This window comes from Diabrotica undecimpunctata, chromosome 8 (assembly GCF_040954645.1).
Source record: "Diabrotica undecimpunctata isolate CICGRU chromosome 8, icDiaUnde3, whole genome shotgun sequence".
In the NCBI taxonomy this organism is placed as follows: domain Eukaryota; kingdom Metazoa; phylum Arthropoda; class Insecta; order Coleoptera; family Chrysomelidae; genus Diabrotica; species Diabrotica undecimpunctata.
Genome location: NC_092810.1, coordinates 65,222,949 through 65,243,570, shown reverse-complemented (window position 1 = coordinate 65,243,570; position 20,622 = coordinate 65,222,949). Strand labels below are relative to the sequence as shown.

General features: G+C 31.4%; 2 protein-coding genes across 5 annotated transcripts in view; one reads left to right on the top strand and one right to left on the bottom strand.

Annotated features, from left to right (window-relative positions):
• Positions 1-20,622, bottom strand: part of LOC140447644 (ataxin-3-like) — a 29,114-nt gene that overhangs the window by 1,961 nt on the left and 6,531 nt on the right. Inside the window, exons 1-4 of one of the 3 annotated variants that reach the window (XM_072540406.1) lie at positions 13,684-13,784; positions 13,397-13,495; positions 13,221-13,344; positions 9,822-10,217 (exon numbers count right to left, since the gene is read on the bottom strand). In XM_072540406.1, the coding sequence (XP_072396507.1) occupies positions 9,822-10,217; positions 13,221-13,344; positions 13,397-13,420 (544 nt within the window). In that variant the 5' untranslated portion in view covers positions 13,421-13,495; positions 13,684-13,784. The other 2 variants (XM_072540407.1, XM_072540408.1) reach the window with 2 other exon arrangements.
• Unr (cold shock domain-containing Unr) overlaps positions 13,780-20,622 on the top strand; it is an 88,252-nt gene continuing 81,409 nt past the window's right edge. For both annotated transcript variants that reach the window (XM_072540403.1, XM_072540402.1), the window contains exon 1: positions 13,780-13,857. The gene's annotated coding sequence lies outside the window, so the exon portion shown is untranslated. The remainder of the gene's footprint in view (positions 13,858-20,622) is intronic.

Below are 20,622 nucleotides of genomic sequence, written 5' to 3'. Positions count from 1 at the left end.
GTAATGTATATCACAAGAGCACTTCACCCCAAAACCGCCTACACACAATTCAAGTTAAAAAAGATGTCAAGGCTTTAAAATCCACTTGTACACTTGAAACAGAGTATTCCAACACTTTGACCTATGAATAAATCACGGAAACTCTTAATGAAATGAAAACGGAAAAAGCCCCTGGCTTGGATGGAATTTATGCTGAGTTTCTAAAACACAGTGGCAGATTTATTAGATAATGGCTTGTAAAGTTCTTCTCAGACATTCTTCAGTCGGGAAATCAACTAAATCAACTAAAAAGAGCAAAAATTGTTGCCATTTAAAAACCAGGAAAACCTAACAATTTACCAGAAAATAACCAACCAATTGCACTTCTAAGTATGGTCTACAAGCTTTTTGAAAAAAAAAGCTATATAATTAGCCAAGCAATACTCCAACATATACCTGTGGAACAAGCAAGATTTCTACCAAACCGCAGCTGCACTGGCCAAGTACTAGCACTAACTATGTAAAAACGGGATTTCAATACCAACTAAAAATATCAACCGTTTTCATCGTACGATACCATGTGGAGACAAGAGGTACTATTATATAAATGAATGCAAGCGATTCCATGCAGAAAGATAACTGATGTCGTTAATGCTATGTATACTATGCAACAGATGTTTCCAAGTAATCATGGGCCACAAGATTAGTACCCAAATGAAACCGAATAATGGCCTTCCGCAAATGAAGCAATTGAACTGGGATTATTGTTGATAAGAGAACGGGTATTTGAAAAACTCATCCTTATGATTTATCTTCAGTAAGATTTGCTGATGTATAAGATTTGGATGAGATTTCTTATTTCAGATAAATTTTCTCCTCTTATTTCTTCTTGAAAATGATTCAAAGTTTTTGTCACATTGGTGCGACGGACAGACAACGAAATGACTTGAAGAAAAATCTGTTAGGTTTTTAACAAACTTATAAAATAAATTATTCCATTAATTTTTTTTATTTTTGTTACAGGAATTGTCTACAAATGATTGGGTTTTATAGATAGAAAACATGTTGTTATTATAGCTCTGCAGAACATTGGCAGTTATTAAATTACCTATAAAAAGGCACAGTATTTTATTTAGGTTAATTTTTTATTCCACCACAAATTCATCATCATGTTTACAGCAATGGAATAGTATTGAAATGAGTTTTGAGAGCCAGTAGAGTTGTAGATCATTATGAAACCAGATCAATTTATTAGTCAAGGTCCAATGAGAATTTATACAAGTAGTTGAACTCTCTCACGAAAGAGATTCCACGTACAAAACGTGTTGATAGTACAAGATCCCACTGCAGGATCACTACGTTCATAACATAGTTATTTATTAGTTCATTTATTTTTTAAATTAAATACGCTGCTCATTACGTAATGCATGTTTTTATACCGAATTAAAGCTAATTTTTTTCTTAATCTGATATAAGGTTGCCTGAGAAAAAATAGTCGAAAATAAGGGTTGCCAGCTGTTATTAACGCGAGGTATCAAAGATAAAGTCAAATAGAGTTAGGGTGCAACAACACTGATTTGACAAGTGATAATATGTATATTATTATAAATATATATTGTATCTATCGACGCATACTTTAAAATCTCATACAACTGACACTTCAAACCAGTCGCATTGCGCGCTAGTTGTCTTTTATTTTATCTTTGATATCTCGCATTTTTAACAGCGGGCAATTTGTAATTAGAAATTTTCGACTATCTTTTCTCAGGCAAACTTATATCATCATATTAGCTTTAAAAAAAATTAGCTTTAATTTAATATAAAAAACATACATATACATCATGAGCAACGGATTTTATTTAAAAAATAAATAAACGAGATAAAATTTTTGTCAAAAATGAATTACCATTAAATGGATTAAAAATATCTGCGGTCACCTTTTGACTAGCAACCTATTATCAATGTGTTCTCCTAATTTTAAATGTAGGGGAGACCGGGGTGTGTTGACTTATTTTTTCAATAATTAATTTTTACTGATTTATTTTTTGCATACTGTTAAATTCAAGTATGTCAGCTGATTCTATACTCCTTCAGGTATTGTACATACATTTTTAATCAATTCGAGTTCTCCGTAGAAAAAAGTTTCAAACAAATTTTGACTGCCTTGCTAAATAAGTCAAGTAACCCCGGGTGCGGGTTTAGTTGACTAACGGCCTGGGGTTAGTTGAGTCAATATTTTCTTAGTGATATCATAAGGGTAATAATAGTGGCACAATCCAAAAACAAATGAAGATTCAATTTTTTATATTTACTTTGACCATTGACATTAAAAAAATCCAACAATTAAAATCGAAACTCAAAAATAATCATCTGAATCACAATTGATGCATATGAAAAAAGTGATATTACTTTTGTTCGTGCTTATCTTTGCACCCCGTCATCACGATAGGGTTCTTCACATACTAAGCACTCAATTTCACCCTCAGATTCCGAGGATCTAGGTCATGATTAGCTGCAGACGTAGATGGAATCGGGCTTTCTTCCCGGAAAAGAAATTTTCGACCGTCTCTAATTTTCGTGTTTTTGATGTCTTTGTTTTGGTAGCATGTTGTTCTTTAATGTAAATCTTTCTTTTCTTTCGCGTTCTGCATTTCTTCCGTGAGAGCGTCTTCTATCGAAGTATCGGTTAAAATAGCAGTTTGTCTGTTCTTTCGTGATTTTCTCCAATTTTATCGAAGATCTGGTTTTGGAAACGGCCTTATTTCTGCAGGAGAAAGTAATATCGAACTTGCAAGTTCTATTTTTCTCTATGCGTCTGTTTTTGCAGACAAATTGTCGTTGACATCTGGGAAATTTTCTAGAATTTTCGGTGGATTCTTCATGATTTTAGCTTGCTCCACTGTTAAAATGTTTCTGTTGTTTTCGGTAAGGTTTCCTTCTTCGTTTGCTGGTGTAGGTCTGTCTGTAACATATGATGGCAAGAAGTCACTCTCTATGAAGATACCCTCATTCAGAAGACACATCCATTATATTGGTTAGCGTAGCAGCTGGAGGCAGACTCAAATTTACAATGCCAGGAACGTCACATTTGGAAAATGCCTTACCTGAATGTCCTGAATTGTTCACCATCCAGTTATCCATAGCTGAATTGTAGTATTTTTAGGGGTCCGTGAACACTCCTATCTATTGGCTGCAATTTATGCGAGCAGTGCGGAGGAAAAGAAAAAACTGTTACTCCGTTTTGCTTACATATATCTAACGCCTCGACAGACAGGTGAGATTCAAGGTTGTCGAGCAGCAAACGTATAGGGCGCTCCTTAAAAAATCTTGTGTGAAACAGAAAATGCTTGAGAAATTTCACAAAATGTTGTTCTTTCATCCATCCTGATGGCTTTGCATCGCCTAGGCTTCCAACAGAAGCATCTCTAATAAAGCGGTCCCTGTAGTTTACCCTCTGAAAAATGAAGAACGGAGGAACAGTATTACCACTTGCTGAAACTGCAACAGTGAGGGATACAAGGGTTCCGTTTTCTGCCGACGTGAGTTTGCCTATTTGCTTGAAGCCACGTCGTGCCACTATTCTATTCGGCTTCTAAACAGTTGGGCTACCCGTCTCATCAACGTTCCAAATATAATGCTTCAGATAGATTTACATTTGGAGAAACATATGCAATATAACAGTTTGCTAATAGTTTCAAAATGCCTCGATATCACTATCAACTTATTAATCCATTGTAAAATGCCTACCAAAAGTTTTCAAATTTGAGTACATGACGAGATTTGTCGACTAAGTCAATAAACCCCGGCACGGCTTAGTCGACAAGCGCCATGCATCACCCTGTCATTCCGAGGGTCGTATGATAGACACGCGTTAACTTAGATACGAATAAATCACGTTAAATCATAGTCAATGTATGTTACTTCTCAAAATATTCGTGAAATTTGTGACGAAAGATTTTATAGATAATAATACGAAAATGTTGGGAATCAAAGTAATTACTTACGAAGGCTTATTCTAGATTTCTCGTTCTCACCGACACAAAACATAAGCAACCATAATAGCGATATTGTAAAATGGAGCAAGAGTTTGCAGTTCAGATATTGTGTCTACATTCGACATCTGTTACATATTAGAGGAACTAGAGGCAATTAGTCAACTAACCCCTTTAGTCAACTAGCCCCGGTCTCCCGTATGTAAAAATGTGAGTTTGATTAACTACGTTATGAACGTAGTGATCCTGCAGTGGCATATTAGGCTATGAGTTTGTAGTTTGCTTCACACATTGGAAAGAGAACATTTAGAATTGGGCAAAATAGCACATTACAGGATGTGCAGGATATAAAGGATTATAGATGGCAAATTACAGGAAGAACTACAGTAGAATCTCATTAATCCGGCACTATTAAAAACCAGAGGTCGCCAGATTATTGGAACGTTCGGATTACTGGATTGTATTGAAAAATTCCTAATAAATAAAATAAAGCATTTCATAAACGGAATAGGTACAACGTATGTAATTGTGATCATGTTCTGAAGTGTTGAAGCTTTTAAACGGGTGTATTAATTTTTCTCTATAGCAAAATGCAAAGCGAATCATCACGACACAAACTATTTTGTGTCGTGACGATCCACCATGACACGAAAACGTTACTACTATTTATATTGGCGTTGTATTAGTTTTTTAAGGTTATTTGTTAATAAATTCCTTTCAAACTATACTCAAATTTTATTTTTAAACATCATATTTAGTTTATATAATAATCTAACTTAATATCAAATGATATTTATTTATATTTTATTATTAATTTAATATTTCGTCTGACTTTGACGGGTCTGTCAGAAGTAAATAACGTATGCTTTGCTGATACGTGAAGCTTTGCGTTAATCTACTTTACCGTCTACTGTATCATCTTTTTTTATATATAACTTTAACATATGTCACATTTAACTAATTACACAGTTGACATAGTTTAAAATAATCTTTAATTAAGTTTGTTTTTGTAGTCCTTGTTTAAAAACCTTTTCTTGAATGTTTCGAAAAATTAGTAGTTTTCTAAACCGTTAACTTTCTATAGTGAAGCCATTCGGAGCAATAAGTATAAGATGCTAATAAATATTGTTTGAATGGCGTTTTTGAAAAAAAGTTATACTTTTATTGTCAATGAAATATATTAAAACATAAAAGAGTTGTTTACTTTTATTATCAATGATATACGTTAGAACAAAAAAGCTGTACTTAAATTTTTGCCAACTACATAATGTATAAATCGTATTTTCAAGGATAACATAAACTATTGCTTCTGCAATTTTAAGAACTCTGTTATTTTTAACTGCTTTAAATGGTCCAGTATCACTCTATCATATATTTTCTAAAGATGTGAAACAGTTGTATTTATTCATTGTAAAGAAGTTTATTGCGGGCTGCAGTTAAGTTTATTGAGGGGCTGTTTGAAAAGGTATTTATTTATAGTCACGACCGGACTAAAAACGTAAAAAACACGTTTTTGGATCTTATTTATAATATATCTCTCGTTATAACCAAATTTGCCTCACTATAGACGGTTATAGTTCAATAGAAATTTCACGGGACATCTAATGTATCTCGTTATAAGCGAAACCTCGTAATAACCGTGTTCGTTATAGAGGGAGTATACTGTACTTTTTAAAATACATAAGCATCTATGTATCTCTCTCTCTCTCTCTCTCTCTCTCTATATATATATATATATATATATATATATATATATATATATATATATATATATATATATATTTATAAAACAAGTTTTGGAAACAGGTAGGGATCTTTCTATTTGGAACATCTGCTATAACTAAACCGGCTTTTTTTCTATGTGTTTATGTACTTTTTCGTCAGTATATATTGAAACATTTATTCATTGATTTTATACCTCGTTTTATATAAATATTTTTAGTTTTTTGGAAAATAAAAAAATTGTAATATATTATAAACTAAATTTTTTCTATTTATGTCCATGTCTAAGTTAGGGATTTAAGGATTTTATTTTCATCAAAAGGGGTGCTTGTAAGGGTTGAAAAAAGTAGACTCATTTTATAAGTAAAAAATTAATTTTTGTCTACAAACAATGCACTCTAAAATGTTTCAAATCGTTAAAAATATTTTTTAATTCATTTTCGACAAAGAGGGTGGTTGTGAGGGTTGAAATGTTGAAATTATAATAAAATGTTATTTTATAAGCAAGAAATTAATTTTTGTTTAATAAAATGCACTCAGGAAATGTTTCAGACCAATAAAAATATATTAAATTAATTTTTTAAAAAAGGGGTTGGTTGTGAGGGTTGAAATGTTGAAATTATAATAAAAAGTTATTTTATATGCAAAAAATTAATTTTCGTTAAATAAAATGCACTCAAGAAATGTTTCAAACCGATAAAAATATTTTTTAATGCACTTTTAATTCATTTTTGTCATAAGGGTGGTTGTAAGGGTTGAAAATTTCCAATAAATAAAATATTATTGTATAGCTAGGGTATTAATTTTTATTTGTATTTAAATACATAATTGAAATGTCTCAAGCTGCTACGACTTTTTTTTTATATTATTTTTATAAAAAGTATTAGCTTTTAAGGGTTGAAAATTGTGAATAATTAATTTTCATATTAGAGACCACATTACAATATTTACCTTATGCGAATAAACTAGATTTAAGTGCATAAAATAATTAAATCCGTGTTTTTCCCAGTTTCTTCAATAAGGGGTAGTTTTCACCCCTTAAAAACAAAAAGCGCACCTAGAGCGTATACAACTTTTGAAGTAGAGGGTAAGATAAGCTTAATTTGAAATTTTTAAAGAAATCGATGCAGTTATAAAAAATTCAGAGGTATTACCATATTTTAAGCCTCAGTAACTGGACTATATCGTCAAGATAGCATTTTTCTCTTTCTTGTGATACAGCATACATTGCAGGCCATAGCTTTTTTGTATAATAAATAATATATAATACAACATCCTTTAAATTAATTTGTTTGAGGCTCTGCGTTATGTCACCATCCTGAGAAATAATATGGATGACCTTTATTTTTATACAAGGACTTCACTTTTTAGATAAAATTTTAATCTATCGGCTGCAATAAAAGTGTGCAGTTTGGTGGTAGGAAGATGGTTTGGATATACTCATCATTGGATCTAAGTTCTTGTTCTTGTTGGCGTGGAGTATGGCGTACGGGTAAAGCTTTTGTGGGCAAGTTGGATCATTTCATAAACTTCTTTAGTTCTGTGACAAAATCCTTAGGGAACCATTTTACTAAATACCTCTCTCGTGACCCAACTTTTAAATTTATTCTTGTAGCAGACTGGCCGGCAAATGTTTTTAAAAGCTCTGGGGTTTTTACCTGTACCAATCATTTACAAATCGAATGTGTGTGTTCCACTAATATTTGAACATTTGATTCTATCTTTTACTCTCTGTATTACCTGACGCACTCGCTTTTTAAGAGGATACGAATTTTTGTGCGCAGTCTCCAAAACAGCCTACTCTCGTCTGCACGATAGATTTGGTCAGGAAGAAGATCCAATTCTTCCACTTTGTATTTAAAATGCTGTATAAATGACTACACTGCAGATTCATTGCTTGACAATTTTTCACCCGATATAGAATCGCCTGAAAATAACAGACTAATCGCTCTTTAAATTTCTCCAGCCACACAACACCGACACGAAAATCTATATTTCTTTGTAATTTATTTATTGCTTTCGATTCGAATGCTTTTGCTTTCAGAATTTCTCCAGATGCTGGAATGTGTTTAGAACTCTCTGATACAAACCACATTTAGAGTTTAGTGTTACAACAGGAATTGATAACATGGCCATGTTATCAATTCCTGTTGTAACTTAAACATCCTAGTATATAAGATGAAATAATGTATAAATTCAATTTAACAACATTTAACGGGTTTTTACCCAAGTATTTAGAGGCTCAAACATGTACATCTAGATAGCACTGATGATGGAATATTAATTCCGAAAACGTTCTGTGATGTAGCCCGATAGGGTGTTTTAATATATACCTTTTATAAAGGAATTTTTAAATAAATTTTTGTGATACATGGTATACAGCCAGTTACAGGAACTTAGTTTCCTTGTGGAATTTTGTTATTCACGTGTATACCAAAAGTATTGCACAATTTAAAAAAGTTGATCTCATATTACCTTCCCTCGCTTGGCAAGGAGCATGATAGGATGAAGAGTTACTGATATTGTCACGACCGGCGTCTTTATTAAGTGATATACAAAAATTTCAACAAGTAGTACTATAACGTATCAAAAATTCGGTGCGTTATATCTTGTGCAAATTTTCGTTTATTTTATTAATGTACATGACTTTAGTTTTGTAAAAATTTTCTAAAGAAATTATTTTGTTGGCCATGCTAATAAAATTCCTGTTATATTGTTACCATTAAGTATAATTTTTACACAAATATTCTGTGCTTTATCGTTTTATGACGTTCTATGATGTATTGCGAATCTTCTGCATAAAACTCCCGTTATTCTTTGACTAACTTGCCGTTGGCCTTTGTTTGCAAACATAAAAACTAATCCCTTAAAAGGTTGTACCAAATTGCTGCTTTAATACGATCATGAAATGCCGTTACAATCTGCTTATTTCCATTTCCCTTCAAATCTTTTATCGAAATACCAAAAAATATTCCGTTAAGACCACCCTAAATTTCTGTCTATTGCGATCACACAGCAAACACCAAGTATGCTTTTATATATTTAAAAATTTTTGTACAAAACGGCATACATTTTCAATTTTATTTTATTTTTCGTTGTGCAGAATCAACGTATCAAAATGAATGAGAGTTTTAAGTGTGTTTAGAGAGCCCTGTCAAAGGATAAGATCCTTTTTATACCTTTGTTTCTTTGTATATGTATCTTTTGCTTCTTCGCATATTTGGCTTTGTATTTTCTCCATCTAATTAAGGTTCCCAGTTAGTTCCAGGTTATGATTGGTAATCCATTTTTTTTTCCGTATTTAGTCCCAGGTTACTCCATTGAGAATCCATTTTTTTTTCCTAATTGGGAGTTCACTTCCTCCAGGGTCTACGCATAGAGTCCCTTTTATTCAAGATTCGGCTAGTGTCGAGGTCAACATCCAGTTGATCTGATTAACAACTTTATATATAATTTTCCTTCTAAGTACTTTCCTTCTATTCTCAGCTGATTCAAGTGATGTTACTTTCCAGTTAAGAAATTACAAGCTACCAGAGTTCTTTTTGCGTATCTATCATTTAGTTGCATTTTCTGTTTTATTTTCAATACAGTTACAGTTCAATACAATCGGAAAGAGGACTTAAGTTAGTAAGGCGGTTCTCATGTTGTTTGTGATATATAATTTTATTTGATGTATTTAATTACTCTACTTGATTACTTTGTGATATTCGTTGTATTTTTGGATATATCTTGATATAGTGAATTTTACCATATTTTATTTTAATATTTGCATTGTTCTACGCCCCCCATTGTTCTGACCCCGCCCATAATCTACCAGAGCAACGGTAAATTGGTTCCTTCGAGCAAATAGTGTATTAATGTTCTAGGTTTATTTCTCAGTAATCTAGATCTAGGTAATGCACAGTACTAGAAAATTTGTTACTATGATTACTTATTATTTCCATTTGTTAAAAGGAATATTAGTACTAACAAGCTAGTTAACAACAGCAAGTATTGGCTTCTTAGAGATCTGACAGATTTTAGGGTATCACAATGGATCTTGTTAGGTCGATTATTTTCAATTCTTTCATAACATCATTCTAATACAATAAATAATTTAAGAAAAATAAAAAATTCATAATCGCTTACTTGATTTATTTTTTAATGCTTCTTCGGCAGTGCATTGGGGCAGTTCTCCAAGTACAGCAAATATAGAATAACTATCATTCTTTAATTGGGCTAGAAACAAAGCAAGATAAGTATCAGAAATAAGTTCTGGTCTGGAGAGAAGAGAGTTAAGATTAAACCAATAATTACTAATTTTTCGTATAGTAAACCAATGATCTCTGAAGTTACATATGAAAGCTGTCATTTTGCTTGGATCACTATTAAGTCTTTGGTCTGTACTAGAGTAAGGCACTAATTCTAAATTCCATACTTGAAGGGCACTACTAATTACTTGTACAGAAAAATATCCACTATCATCCATATTTCCTGAAGGCTGCTGAAGAAATTTGTGATATTCTTCACTTTCTTCGCCACATTCTAAAAAAATCACGTTATTACTACATGGTGATAAAATGTTGACTTAAAAAATCAGTAAATGTTGTAAAGATAAAAATTATGTGTGAGCTATGTTGCGTAACAACAACATTTAATATTTTTATTAAATTTTGTATCATATCATCATACCACACTGTATATTAGTTAACCAATTATTTACTATTAATTAGTACTATTTATTAATTAGTATAACAATGAAACGATCATTAGTAATTTCCAAATGATTGGTTGAGTGATTCGAAAAATCCCAACAGAAAGGAAAGTTTAAAAATAACCTCAGGTAGTTTTACCAATGAAAGTAGAGTTGAAGGTAATGTAAATGTAAACAGATCCTTTATATACGTCGAGAGTCAGAGGGGCGATTTCTTAATTTTAAGAAACCGTTATGAGCCGAGTGTGATTCAAGGGGGCGAGTTGATATCAGTTCGAATCCAGCATTGGGTGAGCTCCAAGCTCTTGTTCGCGCTAGCACTTCAGAAAGTTTAACACAGCCGGAATATTAATAATTTTACTCAGTTCGTGTCAATATTGCATCACCGACAAGTTATCTAGTTTTTTCTGCACATAAATTCAAGACGACTAAATTTCGTAAATCAGCTCTCGTAAGCCAGTTATCGGCGTCCAAAATACGTTGTGGTAATTGTTTAAATAGACTTGTTAAAATGTTCTTTGTGAAACTTTCATTTGTCCCAGTTTTCTGGGTGGTCCTTCAAAAAAGTATAAAAAAGTGAACCTATTTATCCAAGGACCAAATTTTTCCCCAAGGGAAAAACCAGCGAGTCAAATAATCATATTTGATCAGTTTCAATCATAACCACTAATGTTCTGTTTATGACAAAGAGAAAATTGGAGCTACCTGGTAAAATTGAACGATAATAATTAAAAAACAGCCTAATTGAAAATAGGCATTAACTGAGGTACAAAATATTTGTACCTACATGTTTATTTCTATTTTATTAGTTTGTCATACTTTTATACTGAGGCTGAGCTGCAGGCTACCAGCGAGGCCACAGGCGGCGGATACTCAATGGCCTTCAGGTATAAATGTTAACTGCGACAATATTAAATAAGCAGTCCCTAATCAAGCAGCAACGATACTGAAGAGAGTAGTGGGTGTAAATTAGGAAAGCATAACTTAAAACATGCTACAACAGCCCCGGGAAAGTATCGAGACATGGTGAGTATTGCCGCCGTTAAATAAGCATACCCTAACCCCCCTAATCGAATGATTACAGAAATAATTAATCCCCTACTAGTTGTTCAGCAGCTACGGCTGGAAAAACTGACACGTGGCAGGGCATTTCATTTCCCTGGAGCTGTAAAACTGCAAAGTCAGAAGAACAAAAATAGTCAAAAGGTATTGAGATGTAGAAGGCACTGGGAAACCACTACAATAAAGATCCTTATGGATATCACTCGTATGTTATCCCTGTAACAATAATAAACGTACTAGCCAATATTGGTCATGAGCGTCGGAAACTCAGATCTGATAGGGAAGGAAAAACTGCATATCACAAAACAATAAGAGCTCCATGAAACATCACTCATATTCAGTGGCGAATCACAATGGTCTGTATCGATCATAAACTGCCAGGCTTTGAACTAAACCGCAATACATGGACAACACTAAACAGAATAAGAACAAGTAGCAGTAGATGTGCTGACAGCTTATATAGATGGGGAAAAGCCCTTACTCCTGAGTGTGACTGTGGTGCGCAACGACAGACCATCCATCAAATTGTTGAAGAATGCCCCCAAAGGCGATTCCCTGGAGTTTTCGATGAGTTCCTGAATGTGACCGAAAATGTTTTACATTATATTAATAATACATTAGATGTTCGTTTGTAATACTTCATGTAACATTTTATATTGATTTTTAATTTTAAAGTAGAGTAGAGTAAAGTAAATTTTTATTTGCATAAATTTTTAAACATAATTGAGCAAATAACATCATAGTATTAATCACAGATTAAAAAAATTATATATACACATATATATACACATACATACACATATACACATATGCATATATATATATATATATATATATATATATATATATATATATATATTGACATCAAACATTAAAATATATTAACATTACAAATTAAATATGCTGATCAGGAAGAAGGATAGGCCAGGCACTCCCCCATAGTATAGGGCTCAATGTTAACTAGGTGTTGAAAAATCTTTCTTTTAAAACCTCTGTAGTGTATTTCCTGTCGAATGTCAGATGGTAGACTATTATAAAATTCCACAAATTAGACAAGAATTCCACAAAATGAAACTATCATTTCTTATAATAAGTTTCATTGCAAATACAACTCTCTAAAGATAAACAATCTGAAGCCAAACTTGTTGGTGAACATGGTAGGCATAAGATGTTAGGAGATCAGACAGTTCCTCAGTTGCTTATTATAAAAGGCAAGTATGGACTTACAACCAACCTAACAATATATATTACTACAAAATCAGAAGAACAGTGAGGTATGTGTAGTACAAAAAATTGGGGCTCAAAGGGCTAACCAAATTGCATTCTGTTTATATAAACATCTATAGACCCCCATATAGAGAAATGTAAAACACAGCATCTTCTACTCTCATACTTGTGCTGGTCAGAATACCAATTCACATGTAAGTGCAATGTTCACATGGCCTCTACAAACACTGGATATTGATAGAATAGATCAGAATTTTATGGCATAGTATAATTAAAAAGAAAAAAAAGCCAAATACTGAGTCACCATCCCACCACTAAATGCAGCTAATAAAATCTAGCAATCTCAAATTTGACATAGTTCAAATTAAGATAACAGATTTTTAGTTAGTTAGAATAGTTTAAATGGCGTCAGACAAGGTGGTTAAGATATAAAAAAGAATTTGTTGTTATCTCATTCAAATATTGCTTGCCTCAAAGAAATTATATCCACTGCCTTTTTATATCACAATTGTTTATTCTTTATTTAAGATTTCTTATTTACTGACCTGCCATCCGTTGTCTTTCTTCATCATCTAACTTTTCGGCTAAAGTACTTAGATCTACAGCTGTAAAATATGATCCTTGTAATAATGAATTCAAGCAGTGTTGTGCACATAGAGAACCCTCTTGCTAAAATTTATACTTTCATTAAACATAGGCATTTACAAATTAACTAAACCACCTTTTCATGAAATATTGCTTCCATGGTAAATTTAAAATGCAAAATTAAATAAAACTTTTGTTTCTATTTCCTCTGACTCAAAATTATAAATAGATTAACCTAAAAGAATATATATGTGTTATTGTAAATGAATAATAAATTTATACATGATTATTAAAATTATATATTATTTTTCACTTTTATCATTTACACATGTCCACGTTTATTTATTTTCATTTCTGTTATTTTTTTAATGTTAAAAGATTTAACCCAAATTTTAATCTTAAAAGAAACTGTCACTGTCATACCATACATAAATTTCAACTTCAACCAATGAAGATGGTTGCTGTTGACACTGTGAGCATGCAACTTCGCTCTTCCTTGCATATCTTGACAGTTTGGGATTTTGTGGGTTTTTGTTTTTCTCCTAACATGTTGACATTCAACATGGCGGCATGTCGTCAGTGCTGTGCTGTGTCGTGGTGAGTTAAAATTTTATCAAATTTTTGTATAAAACCCCCAACATTTCATTAAATCGTACGTACGTTTTTTCTTTATGTTGTAAGAAAACCGTTCAAACTAATAATTAAGGAAAATGACGACTTGGTATTCTGATAAACCGATTCCCTGAACGCTTCTTACATTGCTTCTTTTGTGCGGCAGGTCTCGACGTAGTTGTAATATTTCCTGTTTTTTTAAACATTAAATTAATAAAAGGTTTAAATAGAAACGGCTCAGATATGGCTTATTGAATAAAACAGAAAAGTAAAAAATGCGAACTACAAATAAATCAATAACAGGAACATTTGTATCTCCATTACTGGGATTACTCTCGGTTTTAGATATAGAGAGGATTATTAACCTGAGTTTAATTTTTTGTAAAATAAAATATGAAAAAAACAATTGGTATATTTATAATTTCGCATTGGACATAAAAACTATAACAAATTCTTAGGTTTTAATTGAATATTTAGATATTATTTCCATTATTACTACTGAATTATATTTGTTTTATAGTTTATATTAGATGTGTAATGATTTATGTGCTACATAATTGTTTAACTCCTAGTAGTAACTGTATTCAAACTTATTTTCTGCAGTACAATTACATTTTCTCATTGTAAAAAATTATTTACAGCCTTGGGTAATATATAAGTAATTATCTAAAATGTATATACATCAACACTCATTAGGATATTGTATAAAGTTATTATATAGTATCTATGTTTTAAAAAATGACTGTTTCAAAATCCATTCTTCATGATTGTTTTCATTAAATATAATAATAAAAACATTTTTATGTTTACAGAAGTCTTCTCTGTTGCAAATATTTTGGAAGAAACTTTTTGTGTCTTGTAACAAGAGAATTATTACATTCTTTCATACTATATTCTATGGTAAAACCAAAATAAGTACCCCAAAAATAGTACCAGCATTATTTAAATCATAATCATAATATTAAATAAAGAATTATAGATACTTAAAATAGTAATTATTTATAATCAAATTTAAGTCATTACAAATATAATTTGATTTGGGTTTATTCTGATCAAGTTATAACTAATTATATATATACATAAGTATGACACTTATTTTTCTGTTAGTTTAAATTCAGATAAAAAGAACTTAAAAAAAATACTTATTTTGCATTTTAGCTTACTCTGTAGCTGAATCATCTTTTATACCATTGCTATTTGCTATATTAATGATATTTCCTTCCATGAGTGATGGAAATTGTCCAAAATTTTTAAATTCATATTCTCTTTCTGGATTTCTGGATCAAAAGCCATAATTTAAATGATTTTGTATGGAAGGAATACACAAAAATGTTCTTAATAGTTTGAGATTTTGTTTTCAAACTATCATTGTAAAACCTCTGCTTCTATACCAGGAAGTGTAGATTTGAATCTTTTTTAACCAAATTCACATTGTTTTGCTCACTTGCTTGTGTTACCTATCTTATTGATGGTGGACAGAGTATTGGTTAGTTCTCTTTTTTGGAAGCTATCTGTTCTGTACCTGTCATACTTACTTCAGGTAAGTAGTTTACTGCACACCTTCCATTAATATATATTTTATGTCTGTACATTAAGATAAAATGTCTGAGGTAGGTAAGCCATGTAGGGTAATGCCGATGGAACAAACTGACCCAGCTAGAAAATGTCTGGTTAAAATCAACATTTGTAACAGTACCAAAAAATACCTAATTCCTCACAATGCGAGGACTATGTACTAATAAGTCTTATGTTTCGTGTCCTTTAAACTTTTCTTGGAATCAACCATATAAGGATTTACAGGAAATGTTAATATCAGATGGATAACACTCAGTTCAGATTTAGAAATGAATTAGAAACACGAGAAGCTCTTTTTTTACTTAAATGTACTTCACAATGATGCGGACACATTAATGTAGATGTATATGCAGTTTTTATAGACTATTGAAAATCATTTGATTGCGTTAACCATCAACCATGATAGAAATTTTAAGATCAATTGGTATTGACTAACAAGACTTACATCTTATCATAGAACTCTACTCAAACCAAACAGCATCTCTTCAATTAGAAAAAACTGAATCACAAGATATATGGATTAAACGAGGATAAACAACACCATCTTATAACAATGTAGCAGATGCAATATAACATATAAGTATAGATGCAAAAGTAAACAGCTAGTCACAAAACAGTATGAATTTCAAAATGGAAATGATGGTTTAACAACACACAACCAGAATAAAGACTCAATATCTTTGATTTTTTGATGGCAGACTAACAAATAGGAGCTTTTATATCACATCTTTAACTAGATATTTAATTATGATACTTAAACATATGTAATGTTTTTGCATGGTCTTTTAAAAAACTTCTCTTTTATTCATCAACATTTCACAACATGGAAAAACTCACAAAAGTTACAAAAGTGGTGTTTTGTTTGTTGCAGAAAAATAGTTAGTATGTGTTTACATTAATATATATATATATATATATATATATATATATATATATATATATATATATATATATATATATATATATACATATTTGGAATTTTATTTACAGAACATAGGATTTTTAATACAATTACTAAGATCCCCTGATTTGGAATTAACCAGTGTAAATTTATATATAACGTCGTGATGTTTTATAACTAATTTATTTGTTCCACTAGATTGCCTTTCCTCTCGTCGGCTTAGTGACACAAAAATGTAGCTACATTTTTTTCCATTTTGAGATATCTACATCATTGAACTTACTTTAGTGAGTTCTATTGAGTGACACAAAATTGTATCTTTCCGAACACCTAAAACCCCAGTAAAGAGTTTTCGTAACTACATTTCTTAACAATCTTTTAGTGTCACAGAAATGTAACTGTTATTAACAGAAATGCTGTTACATTTCTGTGCTACTATGTTCTCGTACTATAAATAAGCTGATATTGAGTTACATTTTTGTGGCATTCATTTTATTGCACTGAATGGTGATTGCAGGTAGCAACTGTGGATTTGATAATTTGTTGATTATGTTTAGCAGGGTGATCCGTTGTATTTGCAGTTCGGTTGCAGTTGTGAAACACGTGAATCAGTTGATAATTTGTTTATTATATTTAGCAGGGTGGTCCGTTACATTTCCAGTTCTGTTGCAACTGTGAAGATGTAAATCAGTTTTAAGTTAATTATTGTAGAGATTGTTATAATAATCGTTATAATACTGTTTTATAATTTTAATATTACACTATAATGGATTCAAGAAGGAAGAAGTTAGTTTTGTTAGCTCTTAACAAGTCAGTAGGAGATGATAAAACACAGTCATAATTTACCACTCTCATCACAACCCATGTTTCTACCAGTGAACCTAGTGTATCAGGATATGAACAATGTGAGGATATATTTTGGTGGTGATTAAGAAAAAGCGACACGTGTGGTGGCCAAAACCGCAATGTAAATGTACCTACTATGTTGCTGTACGCTGTTCAGACATTAGAGATTCCAAAAATTGGCCATTGCTTTTTTGAACCTGGCTATTCGATGATGGAATGTGACTTGGTCCATGGTCATATTGAGAAAGTATAAAAAATGTGGATATATTTGACTCCACTGCGTCAAAGAAATCAAAGCACACTGTACACGAGATTGGACAGAAAGAAATTATGACTTCAAAGCTTTTGCCACAATTCTAATAAAAAACGAAAAGGTGGACATAGATGGCAGTAGTATAAATTGGCTAAGATTAACATGGCTGCAGTACAGAAAAGACGATAATAAACATATATTTTTTAAATAAAACAAAGAAAATGAAAATTTCGGGTCTTTTAAGGTTATCCGAAAAGAAAATAGGAAATTTTCCATGCCAAACTTAACAACGGCATATGAAGGACAATGGCCAATAAAAGAGGAAAAATATAATGATTTAGAAGAGCTGTGCAATAAAGGCATTATTCCTTCCCAGTATCATCTCTTTCAATAAGTTGTTGCTCACCAACAATAAGGACAATCAATCAGATGTGCAAAGTGATTGACATAATTAAATTTATTGTTTGAAAATGTTTTTAAAGTTCACGTTTAATTAAAAAATATGTATATATTTTATGATTTTAAATAAAGTTATAAACGTCTCGATGGGAATAACTACAATATATTTATTAAAAAAAAGAAACTTTATTTGAAACAGAAATCATTGTCTAAACATTTTATAAAGTTTCTTTTTTTAATAAATATATTGTGGTTATCCCATCTAGATGTTTAAATAGTATTTAATGCCACAAGAAAATAGCTTCAAAACAATATAAAGTTATAAAATGAATTATGATTATTATTTTTATTATTATTATTAGTAAATTGGGTAACCCTCGGTTGTGAAATTAGATTATAATGCTACAGCAACAAAGAATTTCAAGTAGGTACCATTTCATTTTAGAAAAGATTAGTCTTAATCCTACTACAAAGTCATTTGTATTTAAATGGCGTGGTTAAGTTTTCGGACCAGGTATAGATTAATAAATTTTAATCCATTGTACTTTTAATTATTATACCTGCCACTCAGTATGTTCATCTCTCGAAATTTATCAATATTACTCAAATACAAATGACTTTGTAATAGTTTTCTAAAATAAAATGATACCTACGTAAGTCTCTATTCTATAATAAGAGACTTTTCAGTTAGGGACACAAAAATGTATCTACTTTATCTAATTGTTGATGTTTTTAAAAACACAATTTATCCATTGTTGCGCATGATTGTATTATAGTAAAGAATACATTTCTAAGATTAATAATTCGGAACAAAAAAGTTGAGAATAAACTACACGTCATTACAAAATGCAAATTATTTTTTTTTAACCTTAAATAAGCTCTCCTGAAAAGTAGTCATTTTTGAGATACATTTTTGTGTCACTAAGCCGACGCTCTGTGGTTTGTAGTAGCATATGTGGCACGCCGACAGTGTTGCTCCGTCTACCGATTTTTCCTGAAAGTCCGGTTTTGTGCAGATAATAAATAATGTTTTATTAACATCAATGTTGTTTGTGTTCAATAGGTATTATTTGAATTATTAAATTTATACTTAAATACATTTGTTATTCCAAATATTGTTTATAATTTCAAATTAAAAAGAGTGTATTATTTTATTTTTGAAATTTATTTTTATTTTTGGTAATCTACTTTTTTTAGTTAAATAATATTTTTAATTCTGTATCTACATTTATAAATATGTACGTTTTCAACAAATTGACATGACTTTTTTTTTGGAAAAGAATATAGGCTATACGTGTACTCTTTATTCTTTAATTCCAATATTTCATTGATGGTTACCAACATCATCAGGGAATGCTACTACAATTACATGAGAAATCACAGTCTTCTAATATGATTATATTTACAATGTGAGGATAATGCCATACTGAAAGCTTGTCATCCATTTGCACAGCTAGAGAGGGGCAGAAGGGGAGGTCCACACCGGGTGTTACCTGTTCAGGTGACACCCAAGAGACCTGATCACAAAAGAGTGAATTGTTAATTTGTAACTTTACTCAATTTTCTGAATACACCAAACTGAAATTTTTAATTTTTTTTTCTGCTTCCACTAGCCACTAGGAAATGCTTATTAAACACAGCAAAGCATCTGTTCAATGACCTTCTACAACACATTGGAGTGGTCACTATGCTGCAGTTAAAGTATTGACAGAACATTTTGATAGTGTTGTTACTGCAATTGAGGAATTATGTTATCAACAAGAAAATTTAGACACTAGAGGTGCTGCACATAACCTTAGGCCCGCTCTGTATATTTTCACCTTTCATTGTTATCCTTTCTTTTAGAATAGTGTACTAAGAGAAATAAATTTTTATTAGATTGAATTGCAAAGTAAAGACATAACCGTTGATCAATCAGCGAACAAAATAGGGGCAATGTGTCTTAGTATTGAAGAAAAACATGGTCATATTATAGATAGAGCAGTAGATTTTGCCACGAAAGAATGTGAAGACTATGGCATTCCCACCAAAAAACGAATTTGACATAAAAAGCGAATGGATAGTGAGTTAGCTACTAATACAGGACACAAACTTTGAGCCAAACTTAAAAAGGATATGTTCGGATGTTTTCACTGATTCAATGAAACTTGAAACCAGATCAAATTCCATTCATGATATGGCTTCATTATTCGAGGTTGTGCAGACATATAGTTTGCTTTCAGTGAACAGTTAAAATTAGCTTTTTTAACATTTTGTGACTTTTACCATGGGTATCAGAAGCAGACCTCCTGCTAGAAATACGAAGGCTCAGAAGACATTTACAAGCTGCCAATATTACAACCTCTAAATGGTTGGCTGTAGACTTTTTAAAATTTATTTATAAAATTAAAATAAATCAATGTAAAGGGCGATTATAACACTCATATTTAAAAAAGGGGAAATTGACATCCTTGAGAACTAGAACTGAGAACGTTTCAGGAAGGAAAGGAGCACAACTCTTGGCATTCTTGACCTAGTGTGCCACATCTTGGAAAACTTTCATAGAATGCAATTTAATACTGTTGTGTTTTGTTACTTGAGTAAGGCATTTGATTGTATGGACCATGGGATACTCCTGAAAAAACTACAGAGGTACAACTTTTGTCCACAGAGTTTCATAGATTAGTGTTCCTCAGGACTCCGTCCCTGGACCTATACTATTTCTAATATATATTAATGACCTTACAAGTATTGAATCAAATGCTACATACACACTCTTTGCTGATGACACCACAGT